At 33.9% G+C, this 17,793-nt stretch overlaps 1 protein-coding gene across 9 annotated transcripts in view; it reads left to right on the top strand.

Moving 5' to 3' along the window:
• Nucleotides 1-17,793, top strand: part of BLTP1 (bridge-like lipid transfer protein family member 1) — a 175,649-nt gene that overhangs the window by 15,616 nt on the left and 142,240 nt on the right. For all 9 annotated transcript variants that reach the window (XM_045514968.2, XM_045514969.2, XM_045514970.2 and 6 more), the window contains 6 exons: nt 2,232-2,348; nt 3,338-3,416; nt 4,547-4,611; nt 14,712-14,898; nt 16,594-16,675; nt 17,034-17,227. In XM_045514968.2, the coding sequence (XP_045370924.1) occupies nt 2,232-2,348; nt 3,338-3,416; nt 4,547-4,611; nt 14,712-14,898; nt 16,594-16,675; nt 17,034-17,227 (724 nt within the window). The remainder of the gene's footprint in view (nt 1-2,231; nt 2,349-3,337; nt 3,417-4,546; nt 4,612-14,711; nt 14,899-16,593; nt 16,676-17,033; nt 17,228-17,793) is intronic.

Below are 17,793 nucleotides of genomic sequence, written 5' to 3'. Positions count from 1 at the left end.
TAAGGATTTTTGCATCTGTGTTCATCAGTGATATTGGTCTGTAATTCTCTTTTTTGGTAGTGTCTTTGTCTGGTTTTGGTATCAGGGTGATGGTAGTTTGATAGAATGAGTTTGGGAGTATTCCCTCCTATTCAGTCTTCTGAAAGAGTTTGAGAAGGACTGGTATGAGTTCTTCTTTCACAGAACTAGAACAAATCATAATAAAATTTATATGGAATTACAAAAGACCCCAAATTGCCAAAGCATTACCGAAGAAAAAGAAAGAGGCTGAAGGAATAACCTTCCCAGACTTCAGACAATACTACAGAGCTACATTAATCAAAACAGCATGGTACTGGTACAAAAACAGACATATGGATCAATGGAACAAAATAGAGAGCCCAGAAATGAACCCACAGACTTTTGATCAATTAATCTTTGACAAAGGAGGCAAGAACAGACCATGGAATAAAGATGGTTTCTTCAGCAAATGGTGCTGGGAAAACTGGACAGCAGCATGTAAATCAGTGAAGCTAAAACACTCCCTTACACCATACACAAAAAAAAAACTCTAAATGGATCAAAGACTTAAACATAGGAAAATAAACGTCCTAAAAGAAAACATAGGCAAAACATTATCTGACATACATCTCAGCAATGTTCTCCTAGGGCAGTCTACCCAAGCAATAGAAATAAAAGCAAGAATAAACAAATGGGGCCTAATTAAACTTACAAGTTTTTGCACAGCAAAGGGAACCATAAGTAAAACAAAATGACAACCTGTGAAATGGGAGCAAATGTTTGCAAAAAATGAAACTGACAAATGCTTGATCTCCAGAATATATAAAAGCAGCTCATATGACTTAATAAGAAAGAAAACTAACAACCCAATCCAAAAATGGGCAGAAGACCTAAACAAGCAATTCTCCAAGGAGGACATATGAATGATCAATAGGCACATGAAAAAATGTTCAGTATCACTAATTATCAGAGAAATGCAAATCAGAACTACAGTGAGGTATCACCTCACACCAATCAGAATGGCCATCATTCAGAAGTCCACAAATGACAAATGCTGGGGAGGCTGTGGAGAAAAGGGAACCCTCATACACTGCTGGTGGGAATGCAGGTTGGTGCAGCCATTATTGAAAACAGTATGGAGATTCCTCAAAAGACTAGGAATGGATTTACCATATGACCCAGTAATCCCGCTCCTGGGCATATATGCAGAAGGAACCCTACTTCAAAAAGACACCTGCCGCCCAATGTTCATAGCAGCACTATTTACAATAGCCAAGACACGGAAACAGCCTAAATGTCCATTGACAGATGACTGGATAAAGAAAATGTGGTATGTTTATAGAATAGAATACTATTCAGCCACAAAAAAAGCAACATAATGCCATTTGTAGCAACATGGATGTCCCTGGAGAATGTCATTCTAAGTGAAGTAAGCCAGAAAGAGAAAGGAAAATACCATGTGAGATTGTGCGTATGTGGAGTCTAAAAAAAAAAAAAGAAAGAAAGAAAGAAAGAAAGAAAAGAAAAAGGCAAATGAACATAAATACAAAACAGAAACAGACTCATAGACATAGGATACAAACTTGTGGTTGCCAGAGGGGAGCAGGGTGGGAAGCGACAGACTGGGAGTTTGAAATTTATAGATACTGACAGGTATATGTAGAATAGATAAATAAGTTTGTGCTGTATAGCGCAGGGAAATATATACAAGATCTTGTGGTACCTCACAATGAAAAAGAATGTGACAATGAATATATGTATGTGCATGTATGACTGAAAAATTGTGCTTTACACTGGAAATTGACAGAACATTGTAAACTGACTACAACTCAATAAAATAAAATTAAAAAAAGAAGAAATAAGAGCATTCTCTTCCCAGAACATTTTTGTGTATGTTTAATAACTAAAGCACTACAAAGTAATGAAAAAGGAAGTAGAAAAAAAGGTAAGCAGGTGTACTTGAAACATTCTTTTAATTGATCTGATTGAAATCTATGCTCTTCTGGCTAATGACTAAAGAGAATGAAGAATGTTGGATAAAGTAGAATCAACCTCTGGTTTTGAAAGTTCAGGTATTAAATTGTAAGAGAACACATTGCCATATGGAAGTAAATGCTGTCATTTCTGAATGTGATAAATGATCTTTACTAACAAGTTTTTGTTAAGATATTAAGGTGATAGAAAGGAAACATATAGTGAGATCCACTTTTTGCTTTTTTTTCTCCCAACAGCTACCATTTTGTCCTGTGGATGGATTATTTATCTCACATACTATAATTCTCGGAATGTTGGTCTTATTTTAACACTGGTTCTTAACAGGTTATACAAGCATGGCTATATCCATATTGGTAAGTTTTGAGTACCTTTTTTTTTTCTCTGTAATCTTGAGATGTATATTGTAAATTTATATTTTATAAACAGATAGTAGGGGTAGAAATTTACCTTTGTTTTATGAAGGTTAAACTAACGAATTTTTTTTCTCATATAGCACTCTAGACATGAACTACTACTTGGTCCTTTTCCTCATTCTTATTTCTTAAAGTGTTTCTAAAATTACTTTTTGACTTTTTTGCTTCTAAAAGATACTCATTAAAATCATTCGAAATAATCTAGACACATATAAAATATAGAAATAGAAATTCCTCATCATTCCACTATCCAAAGAAAATTTCTAATGCTTGATGAAGTTTTGCTTTGTTGTTGGTTTTTTTTTTAAGTAACTGATATCTAAAATATCTGTAACTGTAAGTGGAATCATCTTGTGTGTTTCATTTTCCTGCTTTATTAGTTTAGTGTCTGACTACTTACAAGTGGGTTGTTTGCAGATAGATGGCAGGGTGTTTTAGGAAGCTTTTTGCTTTGGAAAGCCCTAAGCGGCTGGAGAAAAGGAGTGAGAAGTCACCTAATAGAACCTTTCTAACCTTCCTTAGAGTTGAGTACTTCTGAGGAGACATAAATAAAAACTTCTCTCAAACATAAGTAGTCTTAGATTAATTTGAGGCAATTGAAAAATGATGAATTAGTTGCTGCTTTGGGTTTATTTAATGAATTATGTCTAATTAAGTGAATTACCCATATGAAGGAGCTATTTAAACTGATGTCCTCATGTAGTTACTTAGCAGCTTAGTCCATAGTGGTAATATGTATGGCACTTTGTTATATTTGAGGAAAAAACGGTAGAAGATTAGTAAGGCTGTAAGGATATCAGGAAGGGAGTAGGGAGAGAACGTTTAATCACTGAGTAAATTGAATGCTCAGATTATCTTAAGCTTTAAGGCCTCTGCTATCTTTCAAAACAATTACATTAATTGCTGTTGGTTTTTTTTTCCCTCAACAGGCTCCTTTTCTTTCTCTGTTCTGTCTGGAAAAGTCATGGTTCGTGAAATATATTACATTACAGAAGACATGTCTATTAGGTAAAATAAATAAATAAATAAGTAAAATTAAAAAGAATCCATCCTAAGTAAACTTGAAATATGTATTGCCTTTTCATATTAAAAATGTTACTTTTTCAAATAAAATTATAAATTAAAAATCATTTTTTTCAGTGAGTAATACCTGGTGAGTTGATTTTTTAAAAAAAATGTTTCCATCAGTGGATTAATTTAGCTAAGTGAGGTTCAGACTGGCAAATTTATTGACTAGTAGCTTATAGAATTGAATAACCTCATTTTATCCCTAGTTAAAAATTGAGCTGTAAGATTACTTTACCATTTTTATTGTAGAATTCATTTTAGTCATTTGTTATATAAAACAAGGACAGGGATGTTGATAGCTCTCATCCAGTAACTTCTTATTATAGGTGATAAGTTTTTAGAATTATTTAGCCTTTATTAGCAATTCTAATTTTACTTTAATAAGGAAATGCAGATATGAATATAATAAATAATTATAATTTATATGTTTCATGTATTTTCTCTTCGGTAAGCCTTGAAAGAAAAGCTTACTGTATTTTTTTGATTTTCTTAAAATTTGTTACTTAGGTAGAACTTGAAAGTGTTGAATTAGTTGAGATGTGTTACGGGTTGGCAGCACTCACACCTCACTTAAAACAGTAGAGGCAACTCTTTGTGAGTCTAAAATTATTTCCAAATTAAAGGTAAAAAGTAAAAATTAAGAGGCTGTCATTCTATCCTTTTGATATGAGGTGATACATCATTACAGAAAAGAAGGAAAATGTTCAAGTTTTCCCTTACTGTGCTAACATTTCACTTTAAATATTTAGCTTTTAGTTTATATAAATTTAACACTATTTTTAAAATATCATTTAAAGAAGAAAACATTTTCCTGATAGCACTTCATTTTCCTGTTTAATGTAATCTGGTATAGCAGTTTACCTAAATAGATGAATCTGATTTAGAGCTATGCAAATTTTCTTTTCCTTTCTTACCTGGATGATTATGAAACATCTAGGTATGCCAGTGTCCTGCTGAAAACTTTCTGCATCTCCTTATTATAAATTGCTTACCTTTTATAATAACTATTTAAAAAGTGGGTTAAGTAAATTGTTACTTATGTTTTCATTTTTGTAATTTATCTTGATTAGAATTCAAGATGGATTTATAATTTTTCGGTGGTGGAAAATGTATAACCCAAAGCAGAAGCAACATGGTGAGTTTTCATTTTTTTAAGAATCTGAAATCTTCAATTATATAATCAGAATTTTCATTCGTAGATATAGAAATATTTCACGTTTTGTTAATAGATAAAAATATTTTTAAAAGTTTTGGAGTTTACAGGACTCTGATTTTAACCCCCCGTGGCTGAAAATCCTTCAGCAGCTTTCCTCTGGCATGGTCACATTTAGTTACTTTAACCTATTATTTACTTAGGGTTATTCTCACTGTGACCCTTATCCACTTTTCTAGACTTACCTCCTACTATGTCTATGGACCTAACCCCATACTGTGGTTAAAGTGGCCTTCCTAGCACTCTTTAATCATCCTACTAAGACACTTCTCTACTTTTCAGCTTCTGCGCCTTTATTTGTACTTCTACCTGAGACTGCTACTAATTCTCATTTATTTACTATGGTAAGGGTGAGAAAAAAAGAGGAAATACAGACTCTAGACTCCCTTCTGGTTCTGTTCTGTATCAACACAATTTAATCTCAGAATATTTTCCTCAAATCTTCGTTTCGCAGCTGTAGGTGCTCCTGTCTGTGCCCCAACCCCCTTGCTCTCCATTAACCATACCAGTGTCTTCAAGGAGAATAGATCTTGTCTTTACTTTCAGAGTTGTGATTCCTCAAATTTTTGATCTCAGGAACCTTTTACATTTTTCTAAATTATTGACATTCCCAAAGAGCTTTTATTTATGCAAGTTATATCTATTTATATTTATTACATTCAAAATTAAGCCTGATAATTATAGAAATGTTTTTATTTCATTAAAAAACTATAGTAAATTCATTACATATTAAAATAAATAACAAACTGTGAAAAATAACTTTTTGGAAGCAAAAAATTAGTGAGAACAGTGATGTTATTTTATATTTTGTAAATATTTTAAATGTCATCCCTTACGGAAAATAATTGAGTTCTCACCTCTGCTTTTATATTCAGTCTGTTGTACTATATATACTTGATGTAGCCTTTAAAAGATTCCATTGTCCACTCATGGGAGAATGAGAAAAAGTCAGACGTCTCAGTATAATAATACTATCAGAATAATTTTGACCTTGTGGTTCCCCAGAATGGGTCTCAGGATCCCCTGGAGGTCTGTTTGATAATTACTATTCTAGGAGATTTTAAGTGGGGCCTGGAGTATGGGGTCAAAATAGGATGAAACCCCTCCACCTTTTCTTAGCTATGAGGGCCTTCTGTGTTTCTGGCATTGAGATTCTGAAATGGTGGTTGGTTCTGTATAACTTTGGAACTTTCCAATTAAATGTTGGGCCTGTGTGTGTGTGTGTGTGTGTGTGTGTGTATGCAAGCTCACCTAGGAATGTTTCAAAACTTACCACAACTTTGAGCTGTCCTAAATTATTTTAGATTTCACTGTTGTTTCACTACTCTTTAGTCTTTTTTTTAAACTATCATTCCCTTGCTCCCACATATCTTTTGTCCCTCTTATATAATACATAAATATTATCTACCTTGAAAAGGTTGGCATTAATGGGTTAGAATTTGGCATCTGTATAGTTAATGAAATCAATTACTAGAAAGAATAATGGCCAAATTTCAGTCTTGAAAAGTTTTTCTAAAAATTAGAATTATTTTTAGATAATTTTGAATAGAGACTGAGTGACTTCATATAATAAAAGTATTTTGTGGGACTTTGAAATAGGCCTTTTGCAGTCTCTCATCAGTAACTGAGAATAGCTGTGTGTTATTACCAGTCTTCAGTCTGTGATTTTTAGAGTATCAGTTGTTAAACCAACCATTTTACCTCTTTCCTTACCAGTTACCGTAAGCATTCTCACAGGAAAAAAAAAAATGTTCTTTAGATAGTCAGTATATTAGTGCACTGGGAAGCTTTTAAGTTTTGGCTTATTATGAAAGCTGAATAAATTCAAAATTTTGAGTCACTTTCCTACACTATTAATCATGTTAAATATTATGGAGAGAATATTTTTTATTTTTTTATTTGGCTGTAAATCTGAAAGGTGGCATTTAAGTAAAGCTGTCTTACACTTTAGAAATGGCTAAAGCTCACTCCTTAGAGCCAAGTTCTTTTGAGTTCAGTCCCAGCTTTTAACACATTCACTTAACTTTGGGCAGGCCCAATATTTCTGCCTCTGATTTAGTTTAAAAATTCCATCTAGTTTGTCCCTTAGAGATAGATTACTTTAGGAGAATATTTTTCCTCAGCATGTCATGCTTTGTTAATCTTGCAATCTGTTTGTTAGATGATTTACTGTTTTAACTTAATCTTTTATTTTTATTTTTTTACATGTTAACATAAATATTATTGTTAACAAGGTTACAGTGGAGCTGAAACAAAGTTCTCTTCATTTGTATAGCTTGTTCGAGATTATTTTGAAAAACCTATTTGTATATTTATATTAGAAATTTGGTTCTAAAATTTTTTAGAGTTTTAAAATGGCATGTGAACTGATAAAACTTTAGGGAGGTGGGTTGAGGCGGCCCATTTGACCTGAAACCACCCCATCCCATGCTCTTTACCCCAGGATTCCAAGGAACACTGTTAGGAAATGACCGATTTTTCTCAAAATCCATTATCAATTTAGAAACAACTAATATTCTCAAAACTCCTCATTTTGCAGATGGAAAATCAGAAACGCCTATGATTATAACTGGTAAATTCAGGACAAAAACCCAGGTCTGCTAACTTAATATATACTATATACTATGTACTATATACTATACACTATATAATACAAGGAGTCTAGTGCCCCTTCTATTATAAAACAGACTTGTGGAATGTGGCCTAAGTAGGTTCTTGGAAATTCTTATCTATAAACATTTATGACAGCTCATGGGAGGAACAAAGACATTTGTAGTATCCAGAAGCAACTGCAATTTTTAAACTAGGCCTAATGGGATTGCCCACTTCAGAATTTTCTTAAGACATGGGGAATATGATCCTAAATTGTTTAAAAATTTTTTTTGACGAAAATAATTACTTCATTTTATCGTGAATTGTCACATCTCCTTAAAGTGGATTGCTGTTCCCCAAAATATATGGATGCAGTCAAGAGTAACTGACCTAAGTTCTTTAGGAAAGAGGTAACTTTTGGTAATAATTTTTAGCTAATCTAACATATTTATTTTGTATTCATTTTACTGATCATTGTGTTAAGCTGGAGGAGGGGATAGAGAAACATAAAGAGGAATGGGTGTTATCTGAATCCATCTGAGAGAACCACATACAATTATAATTAAAGGAGAAAGGGAGCAGTGTGTGTGTGTGTGTTGAGGAAAAATTCTGAGAACCATCCTCAAAATTACCAACTTTGGTATGGACTACTTGGTGTGGTCCCAGCAGGTTTGTGGTTTGATGATGTTTAAAGTTCTGCCCATTTGTCAGGAGGCAGAATAGTAGATGCAGGGCTGCTGGGAAAGTTCCATCCTTTAAGCAGCATGCATGATGATGATGGTGAGTAGGATTATGTCAGGCAGAGATGGAGTGGAGAGGAGGGTAGCTCAGATGGAATAACTGGTTTGACCGATGGCATTGAGGTTGGAAAACAGGGGTGTGTTTAGGAATTAACAACTCCATTTGGTGGTAAACAGAACGTAAAGGAATACTAGGGGATAATTTGGAAGTTGTGTTCTGGAGGATATTGAACACTGGCAGCCACTGCCATGAAAAGTTTTGGCGCACAAGAGTGACATGAACTTAGCTCATTTCAAAGGATACAGCAAAATGTAATCTCACTCCTTCAGATTCATAACCCCAGATTAGCATAAATAGCTCGAATATTGGCCCTTTCTTGGCTGGCTCTTCCCTGTTATTTCCTTCTGTCTTGAATTCTTTCTGTCACTCTTACTGTTAACATAAACCTGTCTCTGTGCTCTCTCTGTAACTGTTCACGATGTAGAACAGAAATATTATAATAATTTTTGGATATTTTGTGTTATTCTTAATAGTCATGAATATTTAAATTATTTTGTCTAGATTATTCTTTCTCATTTTTGTATGCCAGACCTTTGACAGTTAACCAAGCAGGAAGTAGAGATGTTTGACGTGTTTCCCAGTGGAGAATTTAGAAAACTGGGGCATGTGCCTGAATAGATACATGGTCCCTAGCCTTCCAGGGAATAGGTTAAGGGGCTGTCTGTGGGTAAGGCCAAGATTTTCATTAGGAAGTTTTAGAACTGCTCTAATAGGAGAAAAGAGGGGTATTGCTTGCTGAAACTATTGTACTATAGAGCTTGGTTGGGATAATTTAAGCCAGGAGCAGATTTAAAGTTGTCATTTGTCCAGTTTAACCCATAAAAAAAGAGAGAACAGAACACATCTAATTCATTTACCATAGAATTTGTTGTGAAATATTCCCTAGGTTATGAGTTAATGATCTGTTACAGATGCTTGTTGGCCAATTAATGAGGATATCAGTCAAAATTTTTTATTTTGTTTTTAGGATAGTTGAATTTGAGAGATTCTTTTGGAAAATAAATAGCAGGACTAGTTGCCTCTTAACATATGGTTGTATATCATAGTGTTCAAATGCATACTAGTCTGACTGACTAGGCACGCATCCTTCTTATCCAGAGGAATTCTTACATTGTTAAGAAGTGAAAGGATGATGGTAATGTATGTTCTGTTATTTTGTTGCTTAGAAGTTTCAGCCTAAGATAATCTAGTACTTTCAAATCCCGTTTGTTAAATACATAAAGGAAATAAAAATCCCTAAACAGGTTTTAAAAGTTCAGTAGACTGTTTTGTCTTTGTACTAAGTATTGATTCTAAAAATTGCAAGGCCTTGGCAGCACTTTTGCACTTTAGATTTTTTACTGCAAATAGCATGTGTTCCAATTAGATAATTAAATAAGTGCCTTTCTCCTAATTTCCCTTAGGAAAACAATTAGCTATTTGCTCAGGAGACTTAAGCTGTTCTACAACATTCATTTATTTTTTCACCCATAAATTAATTGCTCATTATATCAAGAGCCTTTTATGTCTGTACTTATATCTTTTGGGTATGTTATTGACAGATGAATTTGGGAAGCCCATTATATGAATGTGAGATGACAAGGAGTATGAGAAAAAGATTTCTGCCTTCAAGGGTAGAACAATATTAATGTAGAGAGGAGATTTAAAAGAGTCAATTGATTATACCTTTCTTAAATTATATATAAATTAAAGTTTTCACTTTGACTCCCAGTGTCAACAGAATGAATGAAACCTAAAAACTGCTTTTAAAATTTTCAGGAGAGATAATTGTCAGTGAGAAATCTAGTGTTACCAGAATTTAACAATTAAATACTGCATTTAAGGTATGAATATTGACCAATTTTTTAAAATAAAATACAAAGAAATAACTGGACCCTTTTGATACATTTCTATTTTCAGGGATTAATAACATTTTTGCTTTTAAAATAGTCATTACATTTATTAATATAATTAATAAGTAGTTTTATTTTGCGATTAAGAACCAGTGTTTAGAGACCTGAATTCTAGTCTACTTCTTAGTTATATAATCTTGGACTCTGACTGCTAGGGTTGTTGTGAGGATTAAATGAGATTATATGAGTAGAGCGCCTAGAACGAACAGAGCAACCATTCAGTAGAGATGAGCTGCTTTTATTATGATGAACATTATATCACATTATGAAGTGAAAGATTATTTAAAAAGAAGAGAGTTCAGTGTAAATCAAAAGTGAATACATAATTTTTATGACTAGAAAGAACTTGACCTGGAAAGACAAGGGAATTTGTATTTATGGTGTACAAGCATCCTACAGGTAGATAGAGGTGTTTTCATTTTATAGATGAGAAAAGTGAGGCTCAGAGCCGTTAAGGTATTTGCTTTAGGTCACAATATTAGTGAATGATATTACAGGAATCCAGTCTGGTATCCTTTCTACTGTTCATTTACTGCCTTTCTATGGTTCCTGGAGAGTCTAGTGTAGAAGTCCCAATTTTTTTTTTTTTAAAGAAGCTGTGTGTGTGTGTGTGTGTGTGTGTGTGTGTGTGTGTGTGTGTGTGTGTGTTCGCGCATGTGTTTATAGATGGGAGACAAATGCCTGTGGAACCTATCTGTCTTTTGGGAAAGTGCTCGTCTGTCTGCTAAGGGAGGTGTTCATTTATGAGGACGCACCCTTCTGATCTGGGAAGGTGTCCCTGTCTATGTGTGGGGTACCTCTGCATGTGGGCTCTGTCTGTACATACTTATGTCTGTGAGGGGAATCCTGTGAGTGTGCTAGTACCTACGCACGTGTATCTGCATATATGTGGCTCTGTGAGAGGATGTGTATGGGTGTGCTTTGTGAATGGTTCTGTGCTTGGGTGCATGAGTATAGCTGTGTGTGCTTGCCTTTCTCTGCAAGGGCGTGCCCCCTCTGTAAATATGTGCCCACCTCTCTGTGTGTGCTTCTCCCTGTGTTTCTGTCTCTATGGGTGTGCTCTTGGGCCACCTGTCTCTCTGCATCTGTGTGTATGAGGGATGGAGGTTGAGGGATGGGGAGGGTATTACTGTACAGACTACTCCTGAGGATGACAGAAAGCTGGGGTTACTAACAGAAAAGGTCCTGGCAAAGACTCTGAAGAGAGTACAGGCTATGTAAGCTTGGAGATCAACCAGGCTTAGAGATCTGATTTACTGCTTAATCATGTAGCTTGCTAGCTGGAACATTAGTAATGCAAGTAAAACAAATAGGAACAACAGAACAAATTTAAAAAGTGGGATGTGAACTCAGCTAAATCTTTCTCTTTTAAAATAGAAAACCAAAAGCTGCTTTTAAATGCTTATAGATTCTCTATTCAGTATTTTTCTAAAGTGATTTTTGGAAGGAAAAAAGTGGTCTAGGCGTTTTATTCAGTCTTACTTAAAATTAAAAAAAACCATTTATTATTTCTGTTTAATGATTTAACATATTTATTGAGTATCTTCTATGTACCAGGCACTGTTGCAGGAACTGGGGATAGGATAATGAACACAACAGGAAAAATTCTTCTCAAATGGAGTTTATGTTCTAATGGAGGGAGGTGATAATCAATAATAAATAAAGCAGAAAAAAAATTTGGGAAAATGGGTAGGGATTGTTGAGGGGGTCTTGCAGTGTTTTAGTATTAAGTATTTAGTGTTTATCATTTTTTTTCAAAATACTTTCAGAGATGAATACCTTTATCCTTGTACCTTGTTGCTTTTAGGAAGTTAATGTGGCCATATTATTATCATATCAGTCATATTGAAAGAAGAGAATCAGTTATGCATGTCTAGCAAGTTGGAGATCAAATTGAGAGTAGTCCTGTTTCCATTTTTATACAGACATCATTTGTGTATTTATCACTGCTGATCCAATTAGGGGCTAGTTTAGACTCTTATTTTTTCCCCATTCCTGCTTCTGTAGCTCATTTACCAGCCTTTATAGCCTCTATAATGCATTCCTAATGATAAAGGAATTTGTATTCAGGGATCTTGGTAAACTGTGCTGAAAGTAAATTTGAAAACAAATGACTTGAATGAGTTTGAGGTAAATTTTGATTGAGTTGTTTATGACCTTGAAGAATTATATAATAAATTCCTACTTGTATAACTCAAAGTGGGAAAAGAAAAATAATCTACTTTGCATTTATTATGCTTCCACATGCTGGGTTTTCAAAAAGTCTAAGATCTATTTGTTTGTGGATATTTTTATTTTACTTAGGGGTATGATTTGTAATAAGATGCTCTGTTATTCTTTCACACAGATGAGCCCTTCTGTGTATTAAGAATTGTTCTAGGCACCAGGGATACAACAGTGAATAAGACAAGTTTCTTGTTTTACAGAGCTTGCTTCATTCACACTGGGAAGGATTCAGATAATTAGCAAGTAAATATATATAGCATCGAGGAATGAGTGAGGAAAATATGGCATTGAGGAAAATAAAAGCAGGGTCAGTGGACTAGGGAGTGCTGGTTTGCAGGCAGGGTGCTGTGTTACATAGGGAAGTCAAGAAAAGCTTCATTGATAGGGGACAGTTCAACAGAAACATGAAACAAGTAAGGAAATGAGTTATTGTGAATACCTGGGGGAAGAACATTTCCTGGTTGTTCTTTTCCTGTTTCATTACCAAAATGGAGGCCAGTTTACTTGGAGTGAAGACCAAAAGGAGAGAAGAGTGAGGATCTTGTAGGATTTTATAGGTCACTGAAAGGACCTTGGTTTCAATCTGGGTGAGAGGAAGCCATCAGGCAACTAGGGAAAAGGAGAGTGACCTGATTTTAGTCAGGGGTTTGAAAGATCTGGCCAACGTGTAAAGCACAGGCAAAAGGGGAGTAAGGGAGGCTGTTGTGTTCAAACATGTGCAAGTCATTGTGGACTTGGGCCCGAGTGGTGAGAACTGGCTGGATTCTGGATATATGTTGAAAGAAAAGCTGACAGGATTTGCTCATCCTATCTGGGACATGAAAGAAAGAGAGCGGTCACATTTTTGACCTAAACAATTGAAAAGATTGACTTGCTGTTGATAAGATAGAGAATATTGTGGAGTAGTTTTGGGTGGGAAAATCAGGTGTTTGGTTGTATGTGTCAAGGGTAAGATACCTGTTAGACATCAAATTGGAGATATTTGAGTAAGCTGATGGATGTTTGACCCTGACATTTTGGGGAGAGGTCATGGATGATACTGAGGAAACGTTTAAGCCTAATGATGATAGAGATTGACTTACTTACTTAAAAATGGATAATGATATTTATCATTATTAAGTCTTAGAATACTTCATATGTATTAAAAAAATAGTGCTTCTTATTTTTATTTTAATTTTAAGAATTTGACTTACAGCAAGAAAAAGGGGCAGACACTTTATGTAATAGCTTAGGGGACTGTCTTAGTTTTTAGTCATTTGATAAATCTAAAAAAATAGGAGAGAACATAGGTTAAGCTATTTTAAAAATATCAGAAAAGTTACAGGCCCTAAACATTAGTTTTTTGAAAGATTGGATTTAGTTTTTTGAAGGATTGAATTTATCTTTTTTTCTTCAATTGTTGCAGGAAGTGAAGAGGGAAAAAACCTAGATTGGGGTAGAATTAAAAGTATTACTGTGTAAGAAATGAATGTTCTGATTCATTTCTCTTAGTTTATTTTTAAAATGGAGTGGCAGGCATTTTTCATTTGTTAATTTAAACTAAATTTTATATTTAGTTACGGTGTTTGACATTTCAAATGTTTTTTGCTAATGAGAAAAAATTGATTTTGGTGAAATTTGATACCTTACTAAAAATATACACCTCATATTTAAACCACAGCCTAAGGTACTGAAAAGAAAGTTAATAGTAATTCTCTTCACCCATTTAAAAAAATTAAACTGTTCTGACTGGTCATATCTAATTTTAATTGCCTTTCAATTGAATTTGTTCGACAGAAATAAAAACAGATACAGATTGAAGAAAAGTCTTAAAAAATCCTACATATATCATACATAACAAAAGAAAGCACTGACTCTGGTACTGTTCTTCTGACTCTTTCTGGCTGACATGTGATGCACTGTCATAGATTATTTCCTCAGTAGAAACAAGTGCCCCATCTGTCACTTTATAGATGGGTTTACTACTTACTGTTGTTATATTATATTTAATGTAATTATATCTTTTATTTGAGATTATTGTTTGAAGTCTACAGTTCATAAAATCTTTGTTTTGACATTGTGTAGTTTTAAAAAATAAATTAGTATATGAAAAATTTCTATGATGCAAAAGTTCAAATCTGTGTGATGTTTAATGCATCATACTTGAACATTTTACTATTTATATTTTAGCATAAACTTATGGCTATAATGCGGTAAAGTTTTACTCTGTTAAAGGCACTTTGCTGTTCTTAGCATAAAATCTTTAAATTTTGGTGTTATACAACCAGAATCTAGAAATTAAGGTTGTCTTTAGAATGCTAAATTGAAATACTATATTAACATCAGCTTTTTTCTTTCTTTTGCTAGTGTTTTATTATTTTAAAATTTTGATTCTTTTTTATCACAGAATTCTATTTAAAATAAATCATTTGAGTTACATCTGCTGTGGAAAAAGATTTGCTTAAAACTTTGACTAAAGTTTTTAAAAAGTTGACGGAAAACTTTTTTTTTTCCCTGTAATAACGTTTTTAGATCCAAAGGCAGAGACCAGATTGTACATCACAGTCAATGATTTTGAATTTCATGTCTATAATCGTTCGGATCTTTATGGACGTCTTCAAGAATTGTTTGGTTTGGAGCCAACAATAATTCCACCTAAGAAAGAAGATGATAAAACACGAGAAAATGGAAGAACAAGAACCCAGTCCAAAATTGAAAGGTTGATTGCCACACTTGACTTTATTATTAATCTCCAACGTTCAGACATTTGTTTTTTTTAAAGTATCATTGACACTATTCACCTAGACACAGACTAGTCTTTCTTTGTAGGTTAGCCAACACTTTATTCTTACAAATAATTATATAATTCTCTAAAAAATTCAAATAATACAGAATTTTGTAATGTAAAAAACCAGTCCTCATCTACTGCTGCTCACCAGTTCTACTTCCCTCCCATGTTGTTAACTACTGCTGTCAGTTTGTTTTTTTATCCTTTTGAGTGCACATACATATATCTATACACATATATATATATATATATACATTTTCAATTAAATATTTAATGGATAGTATGTCCCAGGCACTGGGATGCTATGACAACTGTTCTGTCTTGGAATTTATGGCTTAGTATGGGAGTTAGAGCAGTTACTAGGCAATTTTAGAGCAAGAAGTATAACATAGGGTCAAGAATAGAATTCTGTAGGCACACATAGAAGGATCAGGGAGGGCTGGAACCTTAGGGGTGAATGAATTAAGCAAAGTAGATGAAGAGTCTTCTACAGAGAAGAAACTTCATATGCAACAGGGAAGTTGTTTCCTGAGGCTGGAGTGGATTACTTGAGGCGGGGATAAATTAGACTAAAATGGTTAGCAGAGTCCCGGTGTTAGAAATTTGGCTTTACCCCAGGCAACAATGTTGTGTTGTGATTGGAGGGAGGTAAGATTGCAGGCAGAGAGACCAGATAGAAGGATGTTGTAACAATTCAGGGAAGAGGTAATTGTCAACTGGGTTGTGAGCAGAGGGCAGGGAGAGACGTGGCTGGATTCCAGATACAGTTAAGGCAAATGAATACTTAAGAGAGTGATAGATTAGATATGGAGAACGAGTAAGAACGATGAGTCAACAATGAATCCAAAGTTCTAATTTAAGTCATGCTTAGTCAGGGAACCTTAGAGAAAGAGGAGATTAGGGGAGGTAGTGAGCTTGGCTTTGACTTTAGTTTTATGCACTGAGGGCTACCCTAAAACTTAAGTGGCCTGAAAATGGCTTTAGAAGTGTGACTTAGGAGTTAATCAGGTTATTCAAGTGATGGGCCCTGAGTTTTCATATGAAATCTTCAGTGAATTGCTGTGAATTTTTCGTTTCTTGAATTTTGTGTACTTTGTATATGGCCAGTTTCTTTTTTCTTACTCTTGATACATCATTTTCACTTTTTGAGAGGAAATTATTTTGGCACAAAGTGGTGAGGTTAGGGAAGGAGAAAGGTCAGCTTCATTGTCAGAAGTGTTTAAAACACTTAAAACATCAGTGACTTGTACTTTGGTCATTTTTGTTTTAATCATAAGTTTGGCTGTCTTGTGAAATGTTGTAGTGTAATGGGCATAATGGTAGATGTAATGACAGCATATCCTAATTTATACTTCTGTCTGTAAGCTTGTCATTCTAAAAATACAGTTTTGTTGTTAAAGCTTGCCTGTGTAAAAATTGATACACGAAGAGTACATTCTAAGAGTACTAAATGTTAGGGATATTAGTGTTCTGTTAGATGGTCATCGTTTTGCTTACTGAGCAGTCATTTAGATGTATTTGGAAAGGTACAGCTGGTATTAATAATGTGTATTGTGAGGAGTCAGCTCTATTCTCAAGTATTCAAGTTTTTTTTCCTGTATGTCAATTTTTGTCATTTCTTCTCAGAGTTAAAGTAAAAACAGAATCTCAAGACCCCACATCTTCATGGAGATCACTTATTCCAGTCATAAAGGTCAATGTGAGCACAGTAAGTAAATTTTACTACAATTAATGTTTGATGGGTTAATAACAGAATCTAATTTTCACTTAAGAAGATAATTTTGTGGAGTTTTTTTGGTTCCATTTTTCAGAAAGTGAAAGAATTATTTCAATACCAGTACCATTTTAGCACAAATATATTAGACCTTAAAGGCTATTTATTTATTTACAAGTGCTTAAATTTCTTTAAATACTGGTCTAAATTGGTCAGCAGAGTAATTTAAATAGTATAGAGTGCTAAAGTGGAATCATTTAGTAGTTACTTGAAAATGCTTGTTATTAGGTCAACTAAGGAAAAATAGTATGGCCTGAATAGTATGGCATAATATCTCTTATCTGTTTTTTAGGGACGTTTGGCTTTCGGAAATCATTACCAGCCTCAGACTCTATGCATCAATTTTGATGATGCTTTCTTAACTTACACTACAAAACCACCTTCCAGTCATCTTGACCAGTTCATGCATATTGTGAAAGGAAAGCTTGAAAATGTTCGAGTCATGCTGGTTCCTAGTCCGAGATATGTTGGTCTTCAAAATGATGAGTAAGAAAGTCATAAAAATAACAAATAACTTCTTTATATCTAGTGTAGCTATCATTTAGAATCTTTAGCATCCTTTTAATTTTTTTGCTGTAAGTTGGGCAATAGGTATATTTCCCTATTAAATCAATTGGTAATATTCCTGTTTTATAAGATAAATGGATGTGTTATCCATTGGTAAACTTCTATTTTAATATTTTTCTATAAGCTTATAAGTAATTTTTCTATCTTTTTCTCCTCACTGTATTTGGGAAACTTATTTTGGGCAGTTAAGCTGTGATGTTTGTATGTTAGAAAATACACATTACAGGTAGGTTTTTATTTTCAGAAGGGATGGATAAATAGTAAATTCAACAAATACATAGTGGAATACCATTTGAGTTAACGAAAAGTTAAAAATTGGATAAGAATTACTCTTGGAAAACTGATGAAGTTAGAACAGTTTTGGAACTTGTTTGACATTTGAGTCCCAGTCAGTTTTCCACGTGGCTTTCCTGACTTGCTTTCCTTCAGTGAAGTAGCTGCTTGCATTTAGGAGACACAGAGTAATAAGGATCCACATTAGCGTC

Source organism: Camelus bactrianus, chromosome 2 (genome assembly GCF_048773025.1).
Source record: "Camelus bactrianus isolate YW-2024 breed Bactrian camel chromosome 2, ASM4877302v1, whole genome shotgun sequence".
Lineage (NCBI taxonomy): Eukaryota > Metazoa > Chordata > Mammalia > Artiodactyla > Camelidae > Camelus > Camelus bactrianus.
Note: the sequence above shows the minus strand (reverse complement) of the source record. Positions and strands in the feature narration are given on the sequence as shown.